At 43.0% G+C, this 22,903-nt stretch overlaps 1 protein-coding gene across 1 annotated transcript in view; it reads right to left on the reverse strand.

Moving 5' to 3' along the window:
- Positions 1-22,903, reverse strand: part of UTP20 (UTP20 small subunit processome component) — a gene marked incomplete in the record, with an annotated part of 2,478,305 nt that overhangs the window by 1,704,141 nt on the left and 751,261 nt on the right. The window contains 1 exon segment of the mRNA XM_044087776.1: positions 6,879-7,037. Coding sequence (XP_043943711.1) covers positions 6,879-7,037 — 159 coding nt within the window.

The following is a 22,903-nucleotide window of genomic DNA, read 5'->3' on the forward strand; positions in this document are numbered from 1 at the left end:
ATTTTTCTGCATAAGATTTTCTGGTGTTAGGCCTCCTGGCCTCCAAAAATAACATCCATCACCGCTTTAGAGAGAGGTGTGTTTTGAATGGCTACATTATCCGCCACGCTGCCAGATTTAAGGTCCTGAGTTGGCTGTGCAGGATCTGACTGTTTTGTTGGGTCAATAAGTGAGGAATTTGAGGTAATGTCCAGGCTGGACATTGAGACAAGTTCTTTAGGATTGGGTACCAGTGCTGGAGGAGCCAGTCTGGGGCAATCAGTATCATTTTTGGCTTCTCTTATCTGACCTTTAGGAGTACCTTGGGGGGGAGAGGCAGTGGAGGAAAGGCAAATACTGTTAAGTTTTTCCAGCTGAAAGATAGAGCATCCACTTTCCATGCTTGCTTGTGATAAGTCCTTCTGCAGAATCTCTGTAGTTGGCAGTTGTGAGGGGAGGCAAATAGTTCTATGTCCGGGCATCCCCAGTTTCTTGTTATCATGCTGAAGACTTGTGGATCCAATTTCCACTTGTGGGGATCCGTTAGGTTTCTGCTTAGTTCGTCTGCCAGAGTATTTATCTTTCCTCGCAGGAATTGTGCTTGCAGATGTACTTGGTAAGTCAATGCTGAGTCCCACAAAGTCATGGCTAGTCTGCAGAGGAGGTAGGAATGTGTGCCTCCCTGCTTGTTTATATACCACATGACTGTAGTATTGTCCGTCTTTATCAATAGTTGTCCTGGATGAAGTGGATCCTTGAATGCTGTCAGGGCATTCTTAACAGCTAGCATCTCTTTTCGATTGATATGTAGATGCATTTGGCTTGCGGACCATGTGCCCTGAATACATCTTCCTGCCATATGGGCCCCCCAGGCATAATCTGATGCATCTGTTGTTAATGTCTGCCTGGCTGTGGGTAAAGTGAATGGCTGTCCCTTGTTGTGGTGACAGGCCTTTGCCCACCATCGGAACTCCTGTTGCAGGCAGGGAATGAGGGTAATTTTGGTTTCCAGGAGGTGGCACTGTTGAGTCCAAACACTTTTTAGATACCATTGTAGTTTCCTCATATGCAGTCTTGCATATGGAATTAGCAGAATGCAGGATGCCATGAAGCCCAAAGCCTGCAGAATTTTTCTTGCAGATAACTGGGTCTTGGTTGCCAACATTTTGAAATAAGTAGTCAGTTGTCTGTTTGTTTGGCGTGAGATAAGCCATCTGGGCAGTTGTATTTAAGCTTGCACCCAGGAATATTATCTCTTGAGAGGGTACTAGTTTTGATTTCTTTTCGTCTACTGTGTACCCTAGGCATGTTAATACTCTTTTTACAAACACCAGATGCTGTAGTAGAATGTCCTTCTTCTCCGCTTTAATAAGGCAGTCGTCCAAGTAAGGATAAATTTGTATTCCTCTTTGCAAAATGCAATTACTGGTGCCAGGCATTTTGTGAAGACCCTGGGTGCAGTAGATAAGCCAAAGGGAAGTGCAGAGAATTGGTAGTGCATTGAGCCAGCTATAAATCTGAGGTATCTTCTGCATGATTGTCTGATTGGGACATGCAGGTATGCCTCTTTTAGGTCTAACGTCACAAGCCAAGCCTTCTTGCCCAGCATGGGCAGAAGCTGCTGCAGAGTCAACATTTTGAATTTTGGAATATCCAGAAATGTGTTTAGAAGAGACAGGTCCAGTATTGGTCTTCAGGCTTTGTCCTTTCTGGGCACCAAGAACAGTCTTGAGTAAAATCCTAGTGCCTGCTCTTGTTGAGGTACTCACTGAATGGCCCTCATGTCCATGAGGGATGAAACTTGTTTTTGTGCCTCTGCCCATTGATTGTGTGGCAGGTCTGGCATACCGTTTGCCCTTGGCAGGGTGTGAAAATGGAACCTGCAGCCTTGTGACACTATATTCAAGACCCATTTGTCCTGGGTGATCGTGTGCCAATTTTGTGAAAAAAGTGCTAGTTTTCCCCCCAAAGGAGCTGCCAGAAGATAAGTGCTTGGTGCTGGCAGGGGCAAGTCATTGAGACTGTTTTCTGTATGGCTGTGATTTATCTTCTCTGCTTTTGGAGGTAGAAGCACCCCATTGGTTAGACCTGTATGAGCCTTGGGGCTGGGATCTGCCTCTGGGGCGTCTGTATCTGCCTCTCTGTGGCCTGTCTGGCACTGGAAAGGACCAATTCTTTGTAGGCCTGTTCCTGATAAATCTGGGAGGCTGTACCTGTAAGAAATCCTTGACTGTTTGCATAGATTTAGCTTTGTCCTCCATTTTCTTCAACACCTCTTCTGCTTTCACACCAAACAAGGTATCATGCTGTAAAGGAGCATCTAATAAATTTGCTTTAACATGATCAGGCAGATTCTGTTCCTTTAACCAAGCATGCCTCCTAATGATAGAACCCGTAACAGCGGCCCTGCAGGAGGCCTCCAGAGAATCAAAACCACATTGCAAAGTATGCTTTCGCACTTGTTCAGCTGCATGCAATAAATCCTGCATTTCTTTGTTTTCAGCACATTCAGAATTTGTCAACATTTTCTGTTTAAGCAGTGACATAAGGTATTGCTGATATTTAAGCATATGAAACTGACAATTTAAGGCCCTTACAGCCAAGGTAGCAGAAGTGTAAATCTTTTTCCCCCATCTGTCCAGGGCCCTTGAATCCCTATCAGAGGGGATAGGTTTTTTTTGCAGTGGAAGCCTTGACCCCTTTGGGACCCTGAGAGATAGTTTCTGGGTCAGCAGCAGGGTTTTTATAAAGAAATTTATGTGAATCAGGAACCCTGTAGTATCTGTCTGGCTTAACAGGAGCTGGTGGTAGAGAGTCAGGAGTCAGACCACACTCTGAAAAAACATCATCTACAATGTCTAAAACAGAAGGGATAGCAAGGGGCCTGTGCTGAGGTAGTAAAATGAAGTCTCTGAGCCTTTTCTTAGATTCTGAGTAATCTTGGCTCTCCCAGTGGAAGTGCTCCCTCATAGTATGCAGGGTCTCCCCAAAAGAATAATCCCCAGGAGGAGGCGCTGAAGGGATAGATTCTTCAGCATTAGAATCCTCGTAGGAAGGAAGAGAGTATACATGTTCAGAAGAGGAATCAGAGGAAATGGAAACCTGATCTGAAGATTCATATTATGTCTCTTGCCTAGGCCTCTTATCAGGAGGGGGATGGGAACCCCTGATCAAAGTAATTAGGTCTTTGGCCATTTTAAGCATCTGTTTTTTAGGCATGGAGGCCTGTCCAGGGGAATGCTGTACTTGTTTCTTTGTCTTTACAGGTGCTTTAGTCTTTGCCTTTGAAGCTGAAGTCATTTTCACATAGGCCTGAAAACACCCTCAGAAGCCAATGCCTGCTCAGCGGCTCTGGACCCATCTGAGGGAATAGTTTCCGAGGGTCCAATACCTTGAGTTTCCAGCGGCCCAGACGGCTCCATGTGGGAGTCAGAAGCGGACTGTGGCTCTGAGGTAGTGGGTGTCAGGGGCTGCGAAAACACCTCACTGAGAACCGGCGACTGGCCTAGCAGAAGCCTCATCATCCGTTTTGGACCTCGGATGCCTGTCCTTTTCTTTTTCTTTGTGCTTTTTATAAACTCCGGTAGTCGGCTGTTCTGACGGCATTATATAATTAAATCTTCTGCCAAAGTAATGAAATGCAAAATCGTACTGACGCTTAACAGTGCGTTGGTTAAATTTAGCACAAAACCGACAACTAGCAATGTCGTGGTCAGGGCCTAGGCAAGGAATACAGTAAGAATGAAAATCCTTATGAGGTATTTGCTTCCCACAAGAAATACAATTAATAACTTTTTCTGACGTCAGTCTGGAGCAAGAAAAAAGTTTCCCCAATGGGGTACTTAGCTTTAATGAAGACTTCGGATCTGAAATTTGAACATGAAAATCTCAGGAGTCGGCCGACCGGCACTTGCGAACTGCTTTTGCTTCGGGCACCGAGCGGCAAGAAAGACTGAAGAAAATGGCGTCGGCTGCATCTTTTATACCCCTGGCGCACTGATGTCAGGGAGGAGGTGACAGCAACCGACGCCGGACCAGGACTTTGGAATTCAGGCCGACTGCGGGTAGCCTGCCAGCGGGATAACCCAATTGTAATGACTGCAACAGTGAAACACGATGAACATCAGCTAGTCTGCACTCCCACTAGGGGAACAAATATCCTAGATCTGGTACTGGCAAGTATGGAGGAGTGCTGCATCCCTCCACCCAGTGTTATGTATTCACTAGCAAGATCAGATCTCCCTTGCAATAAAGATAAAATTAGTCCCCTCCACCTAGCCCTCAAAACTTTAAAAACTTCCCTAAGGTAAATTACCCCCTATTAAGGGATTGCATAGCTAGTTTCCAAGCTTCATCAAACACAGAAAAAAAAGAAACCTATGCAGAGGCATACACAAAAGCCCTTGTATGACCATATAAGCAACTGCATAAAAATGGCAGTAGCAGACCAAAATAAACTCAGGTCAAACTGCAAGAACAAGCCATCCTAGTGGACCCTTAGTATTAAAAGGTTGTACAACAAAAGAAAGAAAATCCTGTTGAGAAGTAAGAGGGAATATGCACAGCAGAGAAATAAATTCCTCATTACTCGAAACAAGTGAATCGGTACTAATCAGGCCTCTAAAAGCATACAGATGTTAAAACAGCCTCCAGAATTAAGGATAACCATAAGGCATTCTTCAGTTACATACACAATCTTAAGGGCACCATCTAACATAATGTGTAGAATTAATTGTAGATGGCATCACCTATACTCAGCTGGAAGACATAGCAAATCTGCTGGCTGACAAATTCAGCTCAAATTTCGCCTCCCCATCACCCCCAGTTCCAACCCCCCAAAAATACCATCCACCACCAATTACAGACTGCCACTGCGCTCTGAAGCTAAAAACACGGCTTCCATGGGACCCGACAATATACCAGGGCTGCTTCTTAAACAGCTTAAATCAAGTCTTATCAGGTTGATTAGGATCTCTATTTAACCACAGCCTCCGGAATAGTTATGTCCCGACAGAGTGGAGGACACAGCAATGGTCATCCCTCTGCATAAAGGGGGACCATCTACTGAACGGGGAAATTACAGACCCATAAGTTTGACCAGTCTTATATGCAAGGTCAAGGAAAGAAAAAAATCATATACCTGATAAATGACACAGGAAACCTCCAAACACTGCACCCGACCAAAGCAGATTTGTGAAGGGCAGGTCATGCCTACTGAACCTGGTGTGCCAAGGCATTTGACACAATTCCCCACTCAGCTATTATAAATAAATTCACAAAACTGTGTATAAATCCCTATGTCACCAGATGGATACCCAACTGGCTCATTGACATGACAGGTGGTTAAAATGGGTGGTGTGCTACAGAGCTCAGTACTGAGACCACTCCTGTTTGGAATATACTTCTCTGAAGTCAAGGCAAATGTGGAAAGCCTCTGAATAACAAAGTTTGCAGACGATTGCAATCTGGGGGCAATCACTAAATCCCCCAACAATGTAGATATCCTTCAGGAGAGTGCAGATCAGACAAATGATTGGTTCCAGAACCATCACCTAAAATTAAATGGAAAGAAATGCATTATCATACCCCTTGGGAAGTCAAATACCCCTGCAAACTACAGCATCAACAGCATGCCACTTAGAGTAGGCTCAGAGGTGAGAGATCTAGGTATGTAGATGCATAGCAGCCTAAACCTGACCACCATGTGTCCACAATGGTGAGGAATATTGTACAACTTATAAGTAAAGGTATGGTACCCAGATCCAAGGAAATTATAGTCCTGCTGTACTAAGGCCTCATTAGACCAATAATCAAGTGCAGTGCACCATACGGCATGTACTTGACTAGGCACTTACAGCAGATGGAGCAACCTCAAAGGTTTCCTCACAAAGAAAAATGCAAGATGTAAACAACATGAGCGATTATTTATTTTCTATAACATTTGTTTACCGGGAAAGTCCAACTTGGAACGAAGCCAATTTTCAGTGGAGGCCTGAGGAGAAATGCTCCAGACGCATGTCTTTGTAACGTGGGAGGAAACCGAAGCACCTGTAGGAAACCCAAACAAATGCAGGAAGGACATGCAGGCTCCACACAGAAGGTACCCAAGCCAAGAATCAAACTAGTTAACCTCCTGCTGTGAGGTGACAATGCAACCGCTGCACCACTGTGCCATCCAGAAACTATGCAGCTAGACTAAAAGGCCTATTCCTTTACTCTGTCTCCTACCAAATATTAAGGGGTGACTTATGCCTGATCTAAAAGGCATTCAGAAATCCAGGCTTAATGGAGCTACTACACATCCGCAAGTCAAACAGCACTAGGGTCACCCAATCTAGGGATCTAAACTTAGTCAGCAACTCAAACAAAATATGCTAGAAAGACAGATGTGTGGCTTGAGAGATTGTCCCTTCTTTGGAACAGTCTTCCTATTCACATTAGGCAGAGCCCTTCCCTGGCGCTCTTCAAATGCAATATGGATCAATGGATGGGGAATCGCAAGTTCATATCTGGGGTAGTGCCTATGCCTCTTATGGACAGAGGCAATCTGTAAGACACTCAATGCACTGGCACAAATCCATGCCATCCTATTGCCCCTAGTGGACATAGATTGGGCAAAATCAATTTAAATTGGCTTGCAAGGACCCTAAAGCAGTTAGCCTAGTAATGTCCTATGAACCTATATCCTGTGGGCCTCCACCACAAGAAATCTTAGGTGTTACATAGTAAAGATTCTAGCATGGCTGGGACTTTCTTGTTGAAAATACAGTATTTCAGGTGCTCAGTCTAACCAAAAGGATGCTAACATTCATTCTTTAGTGCAATCACTGTTCTTCCTTCCTGCCTTATGATGAAGGAAATCAATAGTAAAGCAATACAACAACAGTATTGAACATTACCTCCACAAAACGTGCCCCAGGTATTAAAGGCTGAACTACATCATGCCTCAGTTTCCTCAGATGAAGCAGCTTCTCCCTGTAGTCATGGATGGTTGTGGCTACTAATTCAGCTTGTAGCATGACATCAAACACCGACTTCGATCCCATCACTTCATCATCCTAGCAAAAGAACAGATGTCTATAATGTAAGACTTGAAAAAACATATGCAAAACTTGAAAACACCTCATCAATAAAACATTCAAAACTGCATTTTGCAGAAGACTGAAGGTTTAACCTTCAAGCATGCTACCTACCTACACCAGATACATTTTGGATTAAGAGGAAAGTTGTTCAAGCAACCAGAAAACTAAAGTTAAAAAAAAAAAAAAAAAGATTACGCTGTATGAAATTCCATCAGAAAAGCTAAATTCTATTAATCATTCCGGTGAATGTCAAAAGCATACTAATGTAAATACTAATAAGTGTAAAAGGTTACCTTCAAGAGAGGAATTTGTAGCAGTTTATCACAAACAAAGCCAGTCAAGTTACATAGCTGCCCATCTCACGTGAGAATTTACCATGGTAGGGAAACTGACCTTACTCATGTAAGCACCTCTGTGGATACTGATTTTGATTATTCTTTTGTTTTGCAATATTTTATTCATTTGAAGCTGAATATGGATCCTTAAATGAATATGCAATTAAAGATTTGCTAATGCACAAAAATCTAGTACAGTGTACTAAACGCTATGTACAGCTGATAATACTGGTGATCTGTGTTCCTCGTGTCAAAAGTTGGATGACTTGCTTACCACTGTTAGAAGTAAATTTAGACTTAATGAAGATGATTGTACTTGCGCAACTGGCATGGCTTGGAAAAAGTACCATAAATGTAGATGTTCGAGTGTATTCACTGTTACAGTCATCACCTGTGAGTATACCTGCTGTGGTAGCCCTCAGCTGGCCCGAATACCAGAGTCAATGTTTTTGTATGCCGGCTGCTGTTGCCTGTAGTCTGACGTCATGTCGTCAGTACTATAAAGCAAGGCAGCCAACGTCATTACATCAGTTTTTCTTGTCCTAACCCGTCAGAAGACAGTACAGTTGTGTACACTTACCATAAATGTAGACGTTCAAGTGTATTCACTGTTGCAGTCATTACATTTGGGTAATCTGCTTGCAGGTTGCCCTCAGTTGGCCTGATTAACAAAGTCTTGGGTCCTGTGTCGGTTGCTGTCCCTTCTTCCATGATATCATGGTAGTCAGGGGTATAAAACATGCAGATGACGCCATTACATCAGTTTTTCCTTGCCCCAGATGTCAGGTGCTCCCCTAATGGGGAGCAAATAAACATAAAAACACAAAGATATACCTCCAACAAAAACGCAAATACACCAAAAAGGCTTTTAAGCATAGTAAAGGAAAGTAGAGGTATAGCCAAAAGAAGTTCAGGGGCTGGAGGGAGGGTAATCAGGACTGCAACAGTGAATACACTCGAACATCTACATTTATTGTAAGTCTACACAATTGTAAAATGTTCTTCGTGTTTCACTGTTGCAGTCATTACATTTGGGTAGATTCCCAAAGCTATGGTTGGGAGGAGGAGTTTATAGAGCATTAGGGCCAGCTATAAGGCCCTGCAAGACGGCAGTGGCAAAGCCAGCTCTGGATTTAGAGAAAATTGGCAAATGATAATGCTTGGTGAAAGTATGTGCAGAGCTCCAAGTAGCAGCTTCTAGGATGCCCCTGGTAGGAACACCTCTGAATAAAGGCTGCAGAAGTAGATGCAGCCCTGGTGGAGTGAGGTCTGATCCCCTGGGGGGATAGGTTTTCCATGGTGCTTATAGCAGAAATGAATGCAATGGCTTATCCATTTTGAAATGGTTTGCTTTGAAATAGCCTTCCGCTCTGCCCCTGCAGCAAATGCTACCAGTAGTTGTTCAGATTTTCTTTGAGGTTTAGTCCTATCCAAGTAGAATCTAAGTTGTCTGTGCACATCCAAGGAATGTAGATTCCATTCCCCTTTGTTCTGTGGATTGGGAAAGAAGGTTGGCAAATTAATGGATTGATTAAGAGCCACACTGGATACCACCTTGGGCATGAAGGATGGATTGGTCCTGAGTGACACCCTGTCCGCATGAAAGATGATGAAAGGCTCCACTGCCATAAAGGCCTGTAATTCAGATAACCTTCTAGCTGAAGTGATTGCTAAAAGGAAAGCTGTTTTCCAAGAAATAAATTTTAAGTCTGCAGTAGCAGCTGGCTCGAAAGGAGGTAGAGTGAGTTTCTCCAAAACAAATTAAGGTCCCAGGCTGGGGTTGGAGCTCTCCTGGGTGGTCTCAAATTGTTGGCCCCTCTGAGGTACTTCTTGAGCAGAGGATGAGAGAAGAGGGTATGTTCTGTGTTATAATGAGCTGAAATGGCTGAGGCGTGGATTTTAATGGAGGAAAAAGAAAGGCCCTTGTGAAGCATCTCAGTTAAGTACTACAAAATCGGAGGTAAATTGGGTGCTGCTGTGCTCATCCCTTGAAATTGGTTCCAGGCACAGAATCTTTTCCATTTTTCAGCATAAGATTTTCTAGTACTAGGCCTCCTTACCTCTAAGACATCCAACACAGGTTTGTTGAGGGATGGTAAGGGAGAGTTTAAGTAATTAGCCAGGATGCAAGGTTCAATGTTGGAAGCTGGTTCTCCTGCTGAGACAGCAGGGAAGGTGTCCTGAGGCAGATGGCATGGGGATAATTGCGACACATTGCGCAGGAGGGGGTGCCAGTGCTGGCATTGCCAGTCTGGAGCAATCAAAATCATCCTTGGTTTGTCCTGTTTGACTTTTAGTAGAACTTTGGACAGCAGAGGCAGCAGGGGGAAGGCATAGACTGATAAGTTTTTCCAGCTGAAGGACAGAGCATCCACTTTCCAGGCTTGTTTGTGGGGAGTCCTTGTGCAAAATTTGTCCAATTTGGTAGTTATGGGGGGAGGCAATCAGGTCTATGTCTGGGCTCCACCATTCGCTTGTCAACATGTTGAAAATCCTTGGTTCCTGTTTCCACTCATGTGGGTCCATGAGGTTTCTGCTTAGTCCGTCTACCAGTGTATTTAATTTTCCTGGCAGGAACTCAGCTTGTAGGTGCACTTGGTAGCTCAAGGCTGTGTTCCACAATGCCATGGCTGGTTTGCAAAGGGGGTAGGAATGTGTGCCCCCCTGCTTAAAGTACCACATAACCGTGGTGTTGTCCGTCTTTACAATTAGTTGTCCTGGAAGAATGTGGTCCTTGAAGGCTGTCAGAGCATTCTGTACAGCTAACATTTCCTTTTGATTTATGTGTAGGTGCATTTGACTTGGGTTCCATTTGCCCTGAATGCACTTCCCTGCCAGGTGAGCCCCCCATGCATAGTCTGATGCATCTGTTGTTACGGTTTGGGCTGCAGGGGGTAGTGTGAATGGTAGTCCCTTGTTTTGGTGGCAGGTCTCTGCCCACCAAAGGAACTCTAGGTGTAGGCAAGGTATGATAGGAATCATTGTTTCTAGGCTGTGAGAATGTTGGTTCCATGGGCTTTTTAGATACCACTGTAGTTTCCTCATATGCAGTCTTGCATATGGAATTAAAAGAATGCAGGAGGCTATGAACCCCAAGGCTTGCAGTATTTGTCTTGCAGATAGCAGGGTTTTTGTGGTCAGTTGTTTGAAGTAGGTTATCAAATGAATTTGCTTTTCTGGCATCAAGTAAGCCATCTGGGAAGTTGTATTCAACCTTGCTCCCAGGAATATAATTTGTTGACAGGGTACCAGTTGTGATTTCTTTTCGTTTATGGTGTACCCCAGACAAGTCAGAACCCTTTTTACAAACGCCAGATGATTCAAAAATATGCCCTGGCTTTCTGCCTGAATTAGACAATCGTCCAGGTATGGGTATATTTGAATACTTCTTTGCCTGCAAAATGCAATAACTGGAGCCAGGCACTATGTGAATACCCTGGGCGCAGTAGACAAGCCAAAGGGTGGTGCAAAGAACTGATAATGCATGTAGCCTGCTTTGAAGCATAGTTATCTTCTGCAAGATTCCCTGATTGGGCTGTGCAGGTATGCTTCTTTTAAATCCAGTGTTGCCAACCAGGTGTCTTTGCCTGGCATAGGGAGCAATTGGTGAAGACTCAGCATCTTGAATTTATTTTGGAATCTCCAGAAAGGTGTTTAGAGTAGAAGTGTCCAGGATTGTATGCCATGATTTGTCTTTTCTGGGTACTAGGAAAAGTCTGGAGTAGAAGCCTTGTCCCTTTTCCTCTTCTGGTACTAGTTGGACAGCCCCCATGCTTAAGAGAGAAAGTACTTGTTTTTGAGCCTCTGCCCACTGATTTTGGGCAGGTCTGGCCACCCATTTGGCATTGGCAATGTGTGGAAATGAAATCTGTATCCCTGGGACACTATATTTAAAACCCATTTGTCCTGGGTAATGAGTTCCCAAGTTCGTTGCCTGAAGAGCAATCTTTCCCCCCATAGGAGTGGTCAGAAGATAGTAAGTGCTTGGAAACTTTAAAAGGAAGTCATTGAGACTATTTACCATAGGGGGTGTCTTGTTATTCCCAGATTTGGAAGTGGAGGCCCCCCACTGCTTAGTTCTGAGAGTCCCCTGGGACTGAAACCTGGGGTTTTTGCTGTGTCTGGGTTTGGCTCGAGAAGACCTGGAAGGGGCTGGAAAGGACCAATTCTTAGTAGGCTGCACTTGTAAAAAAATCTTTGAACAGTTTGCATAGATTTATTTATCTTCCATCTTTTTAAGAACTTCTTCAGCTTTGTTGCCAAACAGGCGGTCCTGATTTAAAGGAGCATCCAACAATTTAGCTTTAACATGATCAGGCAAAGATTGCTCCTTAAGCCAAGCATGCCTTCTAAGCACAGACCCAGTAACAGCAGCCCTGCAAGAGGCCTCTAAAGAATCAAAACCACATTGCAAAGTACGTTTTCCAACTTGTTCAGCAGAAAACATTAAATCCTGTAAATATTTATTTTCCACACAGTCAGGAATCAACATCACTTTCTGTTTTAGCAGTCCAATAACATGTTGCTGATATTTTAACATATGAAATTGGCAGTTTAAGGCTCTGATTGCCAAGGCTGCTGAAGTATAGACCTTTTTACCCCATCTATCCAGCGCCCTGGAGTCTCTATTAGAAAGGGTAGGATTTTTAGCAGTAGAAGCCTTAATGCCCTTGGGCCCCTGAGAAATAGTCTCTAGATCTGCAATAGGATTTTTGAAAAGGAACTTGTGGGACTCAGGGACCCTGTAGTATCTGTCAGGTTTACTGGGAGCAGGAGGCAGGGAATCAGGGGCCAAATTGGATTCCGAGAAAACATCATCAACAATGTCTAGTACAGGAGGAATAGCCAAAGGCCTATGCTGAGGAAGGAGAAAGAAATCCCTAAGCCTCTTTTTTTGAATCAGAAAATTCCTGGCTTTCCCAGTGAAAATGCTCCCTTAGTATGTAAGGTTTCCCCAAAAGAAAAATCTTCAGTAGGAGAAGCAGAGGGAACAGAATCCTCTGCATCAGCATCCTCATAAGTAGGTAAGGACAAATCCAGGTCATCAAAGAGTCAGAAGAAACAGAATCCTGATCAGAAGTTTCATAATCAAGCTCAGCCCTAGGCCTCTTAGAGGGGGGGGGGGGGCAACCCCTGATTAGAGTTATTAGATCTTCAGCCATTTTCATCATTTTTTTTTAGGCATAGGGGCCTGAACATGTGGCCTGGGCATAGTTTTTTTAGACATGGATTGAGATTTAGGCCTTAGTAATGAAGGAGGCGTCGATTTAATATGCAAGTCCGTAGGCCTGAATACAGCCTCAGAAGCCGGTGCCTGCACAGCGGCTCCGGACCCATCCAAGGTAGAGACATCCGCGGGTTCCATAGTTGAAGTATCTCGTGGGTCCGAATGGGTCTAAGTAGAGACCTGCGAATCAGAAGTAGCGGGTATCAGGGGCTGCGAAACCGCCAGAGTACCGGCGAACTGGTGACTGGCTTAGGAGAAGCGTCGGCGGCAGTTTTGGACCTCGGTGCCCTGTCTCTGTGTTTATGTTTTTTTCGGAATCCCGGTAGTCAGATGGCCAACCGACATTTCTGGATAATTAAACCGGGAACAGAAATATTTAGAAGCAAAAATATACAGACGACAGATAGTGCGCTGATTAAATAAAGCACAAAACTGACAGCAAGGTACGTCGTGGTCATGGCCTAAGCAAGGAATACAGTACGAATAAAAATCTTTATGAGGTATTTGTTTTCACAAGTAATGCAATTATTAACTTTTACTGACATCGGTAAGGAGCAAGAAAAAGTTTCCCCAACAGGGTACTTAGCTTTTAGTTGAAGACTTCGGTTCTGAAACTCGAAAACGAAAATTTCAGGAGTTGGCCGATCGGCACTTGCGAACTGCTTCTGCTTCATGAACCGCACGGCAAGAAAGACTGTTGTAATGGCGTCGGCTGCAAGTTTTATACCGCTGACGACCTGACGTCATGGAAGAAGGGACAGCAACCGACACAGGACCCAAGACTTTGTTAATCTGGCCGACTGAGGGCAACTTGAAAGCAGATTACCCAAATGTAATGACTGCAACAGTTAAACACGAAGAACATCAAGGGAAAACAGAGAAGTGGTCCTGGTGGCTAAGTGCCACCTTGGGAAGCATGTGTCCCCATAGGGGGAAGATGTAAAATGGGGGATGGGGGGAGGGAAACCAAGACTGCTACAGTGAATACACTAGTACATCTACATTTACGGTAAGTGTATACAACTGCACTATGTTCTTCGTGTTTCACTGTTGCAGTCATCACCAGTGGGAGGATCCCCAAAGCTGAGGTAAAGGGTGGAAGGATAGGTAGAGTCCTAGGTATGGGTCAGGAGGCCCTGCTCTAGACTTAGAAAGGAGAGGTAGGTGGAAATGCTTTGAAAAGGTACGGACAGGGGTCCAGGTGGCCGCTTCCAATATGTCCCTGGTAGGTACTCCTCTGAGGAAGGCAATGGAAGTGGAGGTTTCCCTAGTGGAGTGGGTACAGATTGACTTAGGGGATGGGTTTCCCATGTAATCTGTAGCAAAAACTGATACAGTGTGAAATCCATTTGGAAATGGTTTGTTTGAAGATGGGCTTCCCCTCTGCCCCTGGGCAAAGTTTACAAGAAGCTGGTCAGTTTTTCTGAATGGCTTAGTGCGGTCCAGATAGTATCTCAGTTGTCTGTGCATGTCTAGCGAGTGTATAATTCTTTCTTTTGAGGGCTGGGAAAGAAGGTGGCAAGGTGTATGGCCTGGTTAAGGGTCACATCAGATACCACCATGGGCATAAAGGAGGGATTAGTCTTCAGGGAGTCTCTGTCTGCATGGAAAATTATGAAGGGCTCAACAGCCATAAGAGCTTGAAGATCTGAGACCCTTCTGGCTGAGGTGATAGCTAGTAGAAAGGCAGTCTTCCAGGAGTAGTATTTCAATTCTGTAGAAGCGGCAGATTCGAAAGGAGGTAAGGTTAGTTTCTCTAACACATATTTCAGGTCCCAGGGTGGAGTAGGAGGTCTTCTGGGAGGGCTGATATTAGAAGCCCCTTTGAGGAATTGCTTAAACAAAGGATGAGAGAAGAGGGGTGTGTCTAAATCATAATAGGCAGAGATGGCCAAGGCATGGATTTTAATAGAGGAGAAGGAGAGGCCACTATTGAACAACTCTGCTACGTAATCCAGGATGAGAGGGAAGGAAGGTTGGGAGGTACTGCCCCCATTTGATTGTTTCCAGGAGCAGAATCTTTTCCATTTTCCTGCATAAGATTTTCTTGTCCTGGACCTTCTGACCTCTGTGATGATGTCCAGGACGTGTTTGCTTAACAGTGACTTCTTGTTAGTTTTTAGTGTATGAGCCATGCTGAAAATTTGAGAGTCTGTAGGTCTGGGTGCAATACCCCCCCCCCTCTCCTGGGTCAAGAGGTCTGATCTTAGGGGAAGCAGCTTCGGGGGCTGTAAGGGGTACCAATGCCGTATGGGCCAATCTGAAGCGATGAGGATGGCTCTTGGTCTCTCCTCTCTTATTTTGATCAGAACCTTGAGAATAAGGGGCAGAGGAGGGGATGCTTACACAAAGAGGGAGCTCCAGGGGAAGGTTAAGGCACCCACATTCCATGCTAGGAGGTGATGCTCCCTGGTACCAAACTTGTGCAGCTGGTGGTTGAGGTGCGAGGCAAAGAGGTCCACCTCTGGGGTCCCGCACTCCTGGGTGATTTGCAGAAAGATTTCTCTGTGGAGCTGTCATTCGTGGGGGTCCAGTAAGTTTCTGCTTAGGTGGTCTTCCAGTGTGTTGGTGATCCCTGGTAAGTATTGGACGATTAATTGTAGCCCCATGGAGGTGGCTGTAAACTACAGACCCATGGCTAACCTGCACAGGGGGTGAGACTGGGTGCTCCCCTACTTGTTGATGTACCACATTACTGTGGTGTCTGTTTTTATAAGGAGGACCCCCTGGCCTGAGATGGGTTTGGAAGGAAGTCAGAGTGTTTTGCACTGCCATTATTTCTTTCTGGTTGATGTGCAAGTGAAGTTACTGGACATTCCAGAGGCCGTGGGTGCACCTGCCTGCTACGTGAGCATCCCAAGCTATGCCTGATGCGTCGGTGGTGATTGTCTGGCTGGAAGAGTGGAGGATGAAGGGAAGACCCTTGTTCATGGCACAGGCCTCTGCCCACCAGTGAAATTTTTCCTTTATGCAAGGGATCAGTGGGAGAGTGGTGTCTAGGGACTGAGAGTGCTGACACCAAAGGTCCTTTAAGTACCACTGAAGCTTTCTCATGTGAAGCCTGGTGAGAGGGATGAGAAGGATGCAAGATGCCATGTATCCCAGGGCTTGCAGGAACTTCCTTGCAGTGAGGTGACTTCTGGAAGCCAGCTGGGTGAAGTAGAGAGGTAGGAAGCTCTGCTTTCTGGGGATAGGAAGGCCATTAGGGTTGCTGTGTCTAGCACAACTCCCAGGAAAACTATTTTCCTGGTGGGGTTTTGCTTTGATCTTTTCTTGTTGATGGTAAACCCAAGGGAAGTTAGGAGATTTTTGACAAAGAGAAGATCCTCGAGCAACTTTTCTTTGCTGTTCGCCTGAATGAGGCAGTCGTCCAGGTAAGGGTAAATCTGTACATTTCTCTCTCTGCAAAATGCTATAGCTGGGGCCAAGCATTTGGTGAATACTCTGGGAGCAGTAGATAAGCCAAAGGGCAGTGCAAAGAACTGAAAGAACTGACTGCCTGCTCTGAAACGCAGGAATTTTCTGCACAATTCCCTGATGGGGATTGTGGAGGTAGACATCTTTTAGGTCTAGTGTCACCAGCCAGGCATTTTGTGTGAGCACAGACAGGAGCTGCTGCAAGGTTAGCATTCTGAATCTGGGAACCACCAAGGAGGTGTTCAGTTTGGATAGCTCCAGGATGGGCCACCAAGTGCCCTCTTTTCTGGGAACATTGAATAGTCTGGAGCAAAAACCTTTTCCTGTTTGATCCGGAGAGACAGGTTTTACTGTCCCCTGGGATATTAGTGTTTTTACCTGTTTTAATGCCTCTGCCCACTGGTTTGGGGGGGGGGGGGTCTTGGCACCCTCTTGGAATTGGGAGTACGCTGAAGGAGAATCTGTATCCCTGAGAAATGATTTTTAATACCCATAGGTCCTTGGTTACAGAGACCCAACTGTCCCTAAAGACGGTGAGCCTTCCTCCTAGTTTTAGATGAGTGAAAGGAGGGCAGATGGGGGCGGGAGAGTCATTGCAAGTGCTTACCATAGAAGATTGGCTTAGAACTCTTTGCCTTAGAGGTGGAAGTGGTCCATTGTTTGCTTCTTTGCTGGCCCTGGGATAGGAGCCTGGATGCCCTGTCCCTGCGGGGCTTACTTTGGCCCTGTCTGCTGGGTGCAGGGAAGGCCCAGTGCTTAGAGGAGAAGTTCCTGCTGAATCTGGGCGGTTGAACTTGAAAGAAATCGTTTACTGTTTGCTTAGATTTTGCCTTGTCTTCCATCTTTTTAAGTACCTCTTCTGCTTTTTCCCCAAACACGTGTTCCTTATCTAGGGGTGCATCAATAAGTTTAGACTTGTCATGATCAGGGAGAGGTTGTTCCTTCAGCCATGCATGTCTTCTAATAACAGATCCTGTCACTGATGCCCTGCTAGAGGCTTCTAGGGCAACATATCCACATTGTAATGAATGCTTGGCCACTTGGCAAGCACAGTGCAGTAATTTGGCCAGCTCTTTTGAGTTGCCACAGTCAGGAAAGGTAGCAATCTTCTGTTTTAATTGTTCCAGTGTGTGTTGTTGATATTTTAACATATGAAACTGACAACTGAGTGCTCTGTTAACTAAGGTTGCAGAGGTGTATACTTTCTTACCCCATCTGTCCAGAGCTCTGGAGTCTTTGTCAGAAGGAAGAGGATTCTTGGCAGAACTAGTCTTAGCTCCTTTGGGTCCCTGTGAAATGACCTCAGGGTCTGCAGCAGGGTTCCTGTACAGGTATATGTGAGAATCTGGTACTCTGTAGTACCTGTCAGGTTTAGCTTGAGCAGGAAACAGGGTATCAAGGGCTAAACTGGATTCAAGGAAAGCATCATCCACCACTTCTAGAATAGGTGGGATGGTAAGTGGTCTGTGCTGGGGCAGGTCCAGAAACTCTCCAAGTCATTTCTTTGAGTGTGGTTAGTCCTGAGATTCCCAATGAAAATGTTCCCCGAGGGACTGAATGGTTTTCCTGAAGGACAGGTCCTCTGGAGGTGAGGCAGAGGGGATGGATTCCTATGCATCTGAGTCCTCAAACAGTTAAGGGCTGCTGTTCCTCTTCAAAGGCAGAATAATCAGATTCCTCAGACTCTTGGTCTGTCAATTTCTGGAAAAGGAAGCCTTCTTCCTACTTCGATCCCTAATGACCAAGGGTTACAATATATAAGAGAGCTTTTACATAAAGAAACTCAGTTCTCTAGTGATAGAATAATATTGATAACTCAGTTACTTGATTTAGTTCTTAATAACAACGTGTTCATATTTGAAAATGAGTATTTCCTACAGGCATGGGGGGTTGCCATGGGCACCCCCTGTGCCAATACCTATGCTAACTTGGTGGTATATTGGTGGGAAAAGTTGTTTCTTTTCACTCATGAATCCTCTAGATTCATAAGATACTATAAACGGTTTGTAGATGACATACTTATAGTATGGGAAGGTACGGTCGATAGTTTCCATCACTTCCTTGGTTATCTACAAACCACAACTGATTTCCTGAAGTTTACAGTAGAGACCTCGTGTCATGAAGTTAATTTTCTTGACGTTACACTTAGACTGACAGAAGAAGGAAAGGTTGTTACCAAGATATACAGAAAAACTGTATGGAAAAATGCGTTATTGGCACCAGATAGTATGCACCCAGCCTACACATTTAGAGGCATAGTCACCAGTCAATTCATTAGAGTATTTAGACTATGTCAAGACAGAGATGATCTCTTGAAAGAAGTCAACATTATGGAATCTCTGTTTAGAGACAGGGGGTATGATATGAACATGGTTAAAAGAGTGAGGAAGGAAATTATTGGAGATCTAGAACATGATGTTTATTCGGAGTTTTCCAACCCGAGTGGACGTAGAATGGAAGCTACCTCTGGTCCCGATATTTATGGAAGAAGGCTGTGTTATGTTATCAAATTTACCAATGAGGTAGAAAGCGTTAGAAGTGTGATAAGGAAGCATTGGAATATTCTCACAGTTAACAAGGAAATCAATAGTATTGTAGGCTCTACACCAACATTTTGCTATAGCAATAGCAAAAATCTTAAAAGGCAACTTTGTAATGATCGACAAGTTACGAATGTAAGAAAGTCCACCAGTCTAACATTAGGGGATTTAGTTAGAAAAGGAACATATCCCTGTCTACACTGCCCCAGGTGTAATAGTATAAGTAGGGTACAGATTTACCAACATCCGAATATGAATCTTGTCTTTAGACCTACATATTATGCTGACTGCAACACCAAGAATGTGATTTATTTGGCCACCTGTTCTCTTTGTACAGCATTTTATGTGGGTCTAACTAAGAGAAGATTAAGGGACCGTATCTATGATCACCTCTATGAGATCCGCAAACAGGAGGATACAAATGCATTGGCCAGGCATGTCAATGAGTGTCCCTCTCATTCATTTGTATTTAGGGCCCTAGACGTAATTACTCCAACTTTAAGAGGAGGTAGTATTGAACAAAAATTGGCTAGAGTTGAGCTACATTGGATACTGAAATTAGCGGCACATATTTCACCAGGGCTGAATAGTTCTATCTCTCTAAAACCCGTGCTGACTGAACGTAGATGAAGTTAGTAGTTTACTTCATGATATGCTTTTGAGGAAAATATAATATCATACCATCTAACAATGATTATGGTGCCACCACTGAGCATTAGGCTCCCACTTCGACTTGTAGTATTTGGGTGTGTGTCCCCTTGTTATTTACAGTTCTACATAAGTTTGACGTATTAGTACTTTAAGGAGGGGTACTTTGCCCCCTTTGGAAATTTGGTTTTCAACGTTATAGTTTGCATCATTTAATGATTGTTTTAGTTAAATAGTATAGTTCATATTTCGTAACATTATACATGTTCATGTTTATGCTTAAGGCAGAGATATATATAATGATACTTATGATATTATATGTATTGTAAGGGCACAGTTTTGATATAATGATGTTTCATTATAGATGCAATATATAGAGTATTATACTGATTTTTGATCTTTTGTATCAGTACATTTTTATAAGGTGCAATATTAAGGACATTTTTAATAAGGAGATATGTCCTTACTCTATTACAGGTTAGGATACTGCATTGAATATTATGAATTTGCCATATGGTATTAGCATTGATTTTTAAAATAGTTTCTGATGTGATCTGGGACTATTGTACCCTTATTATTGTCATATACATATATATGTATATGTATATTATATATATACATTTTTTTCATTAAGGATACATATGTTTTATATATGTTCTATACTGGTATGTATTTTGACGTGATGCATCAATATGAATATTGTAGTGACTTGATAGAAAATTTGCTAATCTTATAAATTAATAATATATCATGTAATGGATGATTTTCTATAGTGTAACTCAATAATACTTTTTTCTAGTTTGAATAAGCATTATGCAGTGCGATATATCCTGCTGCATACAAAAGTGAATAAAAGTGAATGAGATCTATAGAGGTTTCAGGGATTGTTTCTGGTATATTAATGAACTATTAGCATTCATGTCTATAATGGTTTTGGTTTTATTTTTCTATATATATTTTTTATGTTTATTATGATATATCATGTATATATATATCTTTTAAATAATAGGAATTGTTACACATTTTTGAAATATAAACAAGTTTTTTGAGATGTGTAAGGTCCTATGCATACAAGCGTTGGGTGTTTATAGTATCATTTTAGTCAGTGAATGGAAGCGTCTTGCATTAGGACCTGGGGGATAATTACTTAGAAACAGGATGCACTCCTTTCAGAGTACCTAAGACATGTGATGTTATTAGCGAATGGAGTGAGGTTTAGCCCGCAGTGGAGTTGACAGCATGTGGATGTTTATTTGTGGAGTTTACCCTGCATGTGGAATTGGGATTAAGGACTTGTTTCTTGCAGAATTCCGGATAATCAAGGTACGGAATCCACATGTATATGTATATTTTAAAGACTATAAGCATTGTCGCAACATTTGTCTGTATAAATATTGACAGCATGTGGATGTTTATTTGTGGAGTTTGTCCCGTATATGGAATTGTGATCAAGGACTTGCTTCTTGCAGAATTCCGATAATCAAGGTACGGTAATCCACATGTATATGTATATTTTAAAGACTATGAGCGTTGTCATAACATCTGTTTGTATAAATATTGAGTATGCAAGTAATGTAGATCATAAGTGAACGCTATACGCTCAGATGTCAGTGTTTTTGTTTAGTAATTTTTATTGAACACGAACTTTTGCAGTATGTCTTTATAGTTTTTATTTTTAAGATTGCTTGAATTTTTAGGGTCTTGCTTTTTAGTAAAATCCCAGCAATGTTTTGAAATGTTATGTTATAATTATTATTATTGAATGTGAAGGAATGGTGTTTGGCTTTAAAACTTGTTTAAATGTCATGATGGGCTGATTCTTATTAAGAGGCAATGAAGGTGTAACTTAATGAGCCCGCCAAAAGTTGGGCTATATATTTGTTTTAGAATTGTTTTTGTCATTACATCTGATGAAGCATAGTTTAACTATGCGAAAGCGCTCATCCTTACTCCAAATAAACGATTTTCTACATCTTTATCGTGGATATTATTGTTTGAACTGTGATAACTTTGGGATTTGTCTACTTAAAGAGGTTGGATCGTGGTGACTGTTCTCATTTTTTGGTCGTACTATTGGCTTTCTTTTTGGTGAGAACGTCTTCAGCTTTGGGTCGTGTTCTTATATTTTGTTTGTGCTTCTGTATTTTGTTCACTACCCAACGCACACGATGGAAGGCCAGAGTGTTGGGGCTGCTTCTAATCCAGGGTCGAGGGACTTATCCCGTTTGTGGACGGATTTATTCACACACGAACTGAACCCTTTATTGTCACTGGACTTGAATGAAGTGGGGACCCGCAGGTCGATGGCTGATAATGGAGAAAATTTACAAGAATTCCATGAACAACTAAAAATGCTTGAGAATAATCTTTACCAACTTCAAAGGTATATATGGCAAAGACTACACCTAGAAGCTTGCTTGCATCATAAGATAGTCCCCAGAGGCATGCGGGTTTTCTGCATGCCTACGTATGGGGACTCCCATCCTTCCTTATTAAAGCAGTGGCAAGACTTAAACATCGGTTTGGGATTTGACTATGTAAAATTACTTTTGAGTTATTTTTCTCCGTTGGAAAATGACCTTCGTGCCAAAACGGATGTGCTTTATCAAAGGTTAGTGGACAACTTTAGTTCAGAGTATTGTACAGAAAAACTTCATTTGGTCTTTACACAAGTAAAATCTTTTGGTGAGAGGCTGGGAAAGACCAAACAACACAAATTAAGGAGAGATCTATTGGACTTCCAGAACGGCCATGTCTTTGTATGGCCTAGACATCAAGATGGTCAAGTCAATTCTATGCAGAATGTACCAAAGCATAATAATGTGACAGTAAACGTAGAGTCTACCAATAATTTATTTCAGCAGCTTAACAATTCTCAATTTATTCCACAGTCAGTGGTTTCTTCTAATAGGGTCAGTGCGTTAGATCCTATAGATCCTCCAACAACGGATACACCTCCACCAAATCAAGAGGCTCTACAAGGCTATAGAAACCCAGGAGCTGTACCTAAAAGCAGCAATACACCAGGCACCATGAATCCACCTTTTTTACCTTATCAAAAGAAGTTTGCTCCCAAATCCAGGGGGCGATCCAGCAGCAGGGGACCGAGGAAACGAAAGTATTCAGAAGAAGGCAACATGGCCAACAGAAGGACCAGATATTGACTCTTGTGTTTAATTTTTCTAGTCATACTATGGACACAGCTATGCATAGCCTTCTTAATAGAGGGCTAACATTTATTCCATCAGCTAAATCATCTTTAGAGGACACTTTATTGGACTTAAGATTGTTCTGTAGGCGAGTTTGTCTCAAGCTGTTATTCTCTACTGGTGAGACCATGAATACTGAGGGAACTAAACCTAGTGTCATGTTTAAAAACAGAAGCACCTTCATACCTCCTATACATCCAATGGTACAATGTTTTTTAGACTTGTGTGAAAGAGATTTTTATACTCTGTTTTCTGTGACATATAAAAGTATGAAAGGAAGGTTCTGTAATCTCAATAAAGAGGAATTTCAAGCTTTGGCTAGATTGAGAAGTGATAACAGCTTGATCGTGAAGCCTGCTGACAAAGGAGGTGGTGTAGTGTTGATGGATGTGGATGATTATGTGGATAGCATGAGGCTGTTATTGTCTGATCAAAATACATATAAACACATCACTGCACAGCAGGT

The sequence above is a fragment of the Protopterus annectens genome, chromosome 11.part0 (assembly GCF_019279795.1).
Source record: "Protopterus annectens isolate FY-2018-M chromosome 11.part0, PAN1.0, whole genome shotgun sequence".
In the NCBI taxonomy this organism is placed as follows: domain Eukaryota; kingdom Metazoa; phylum Chordata; order Ceratodontiformes; family Protopteridae; genus Protopterus; species Protopterus annectens.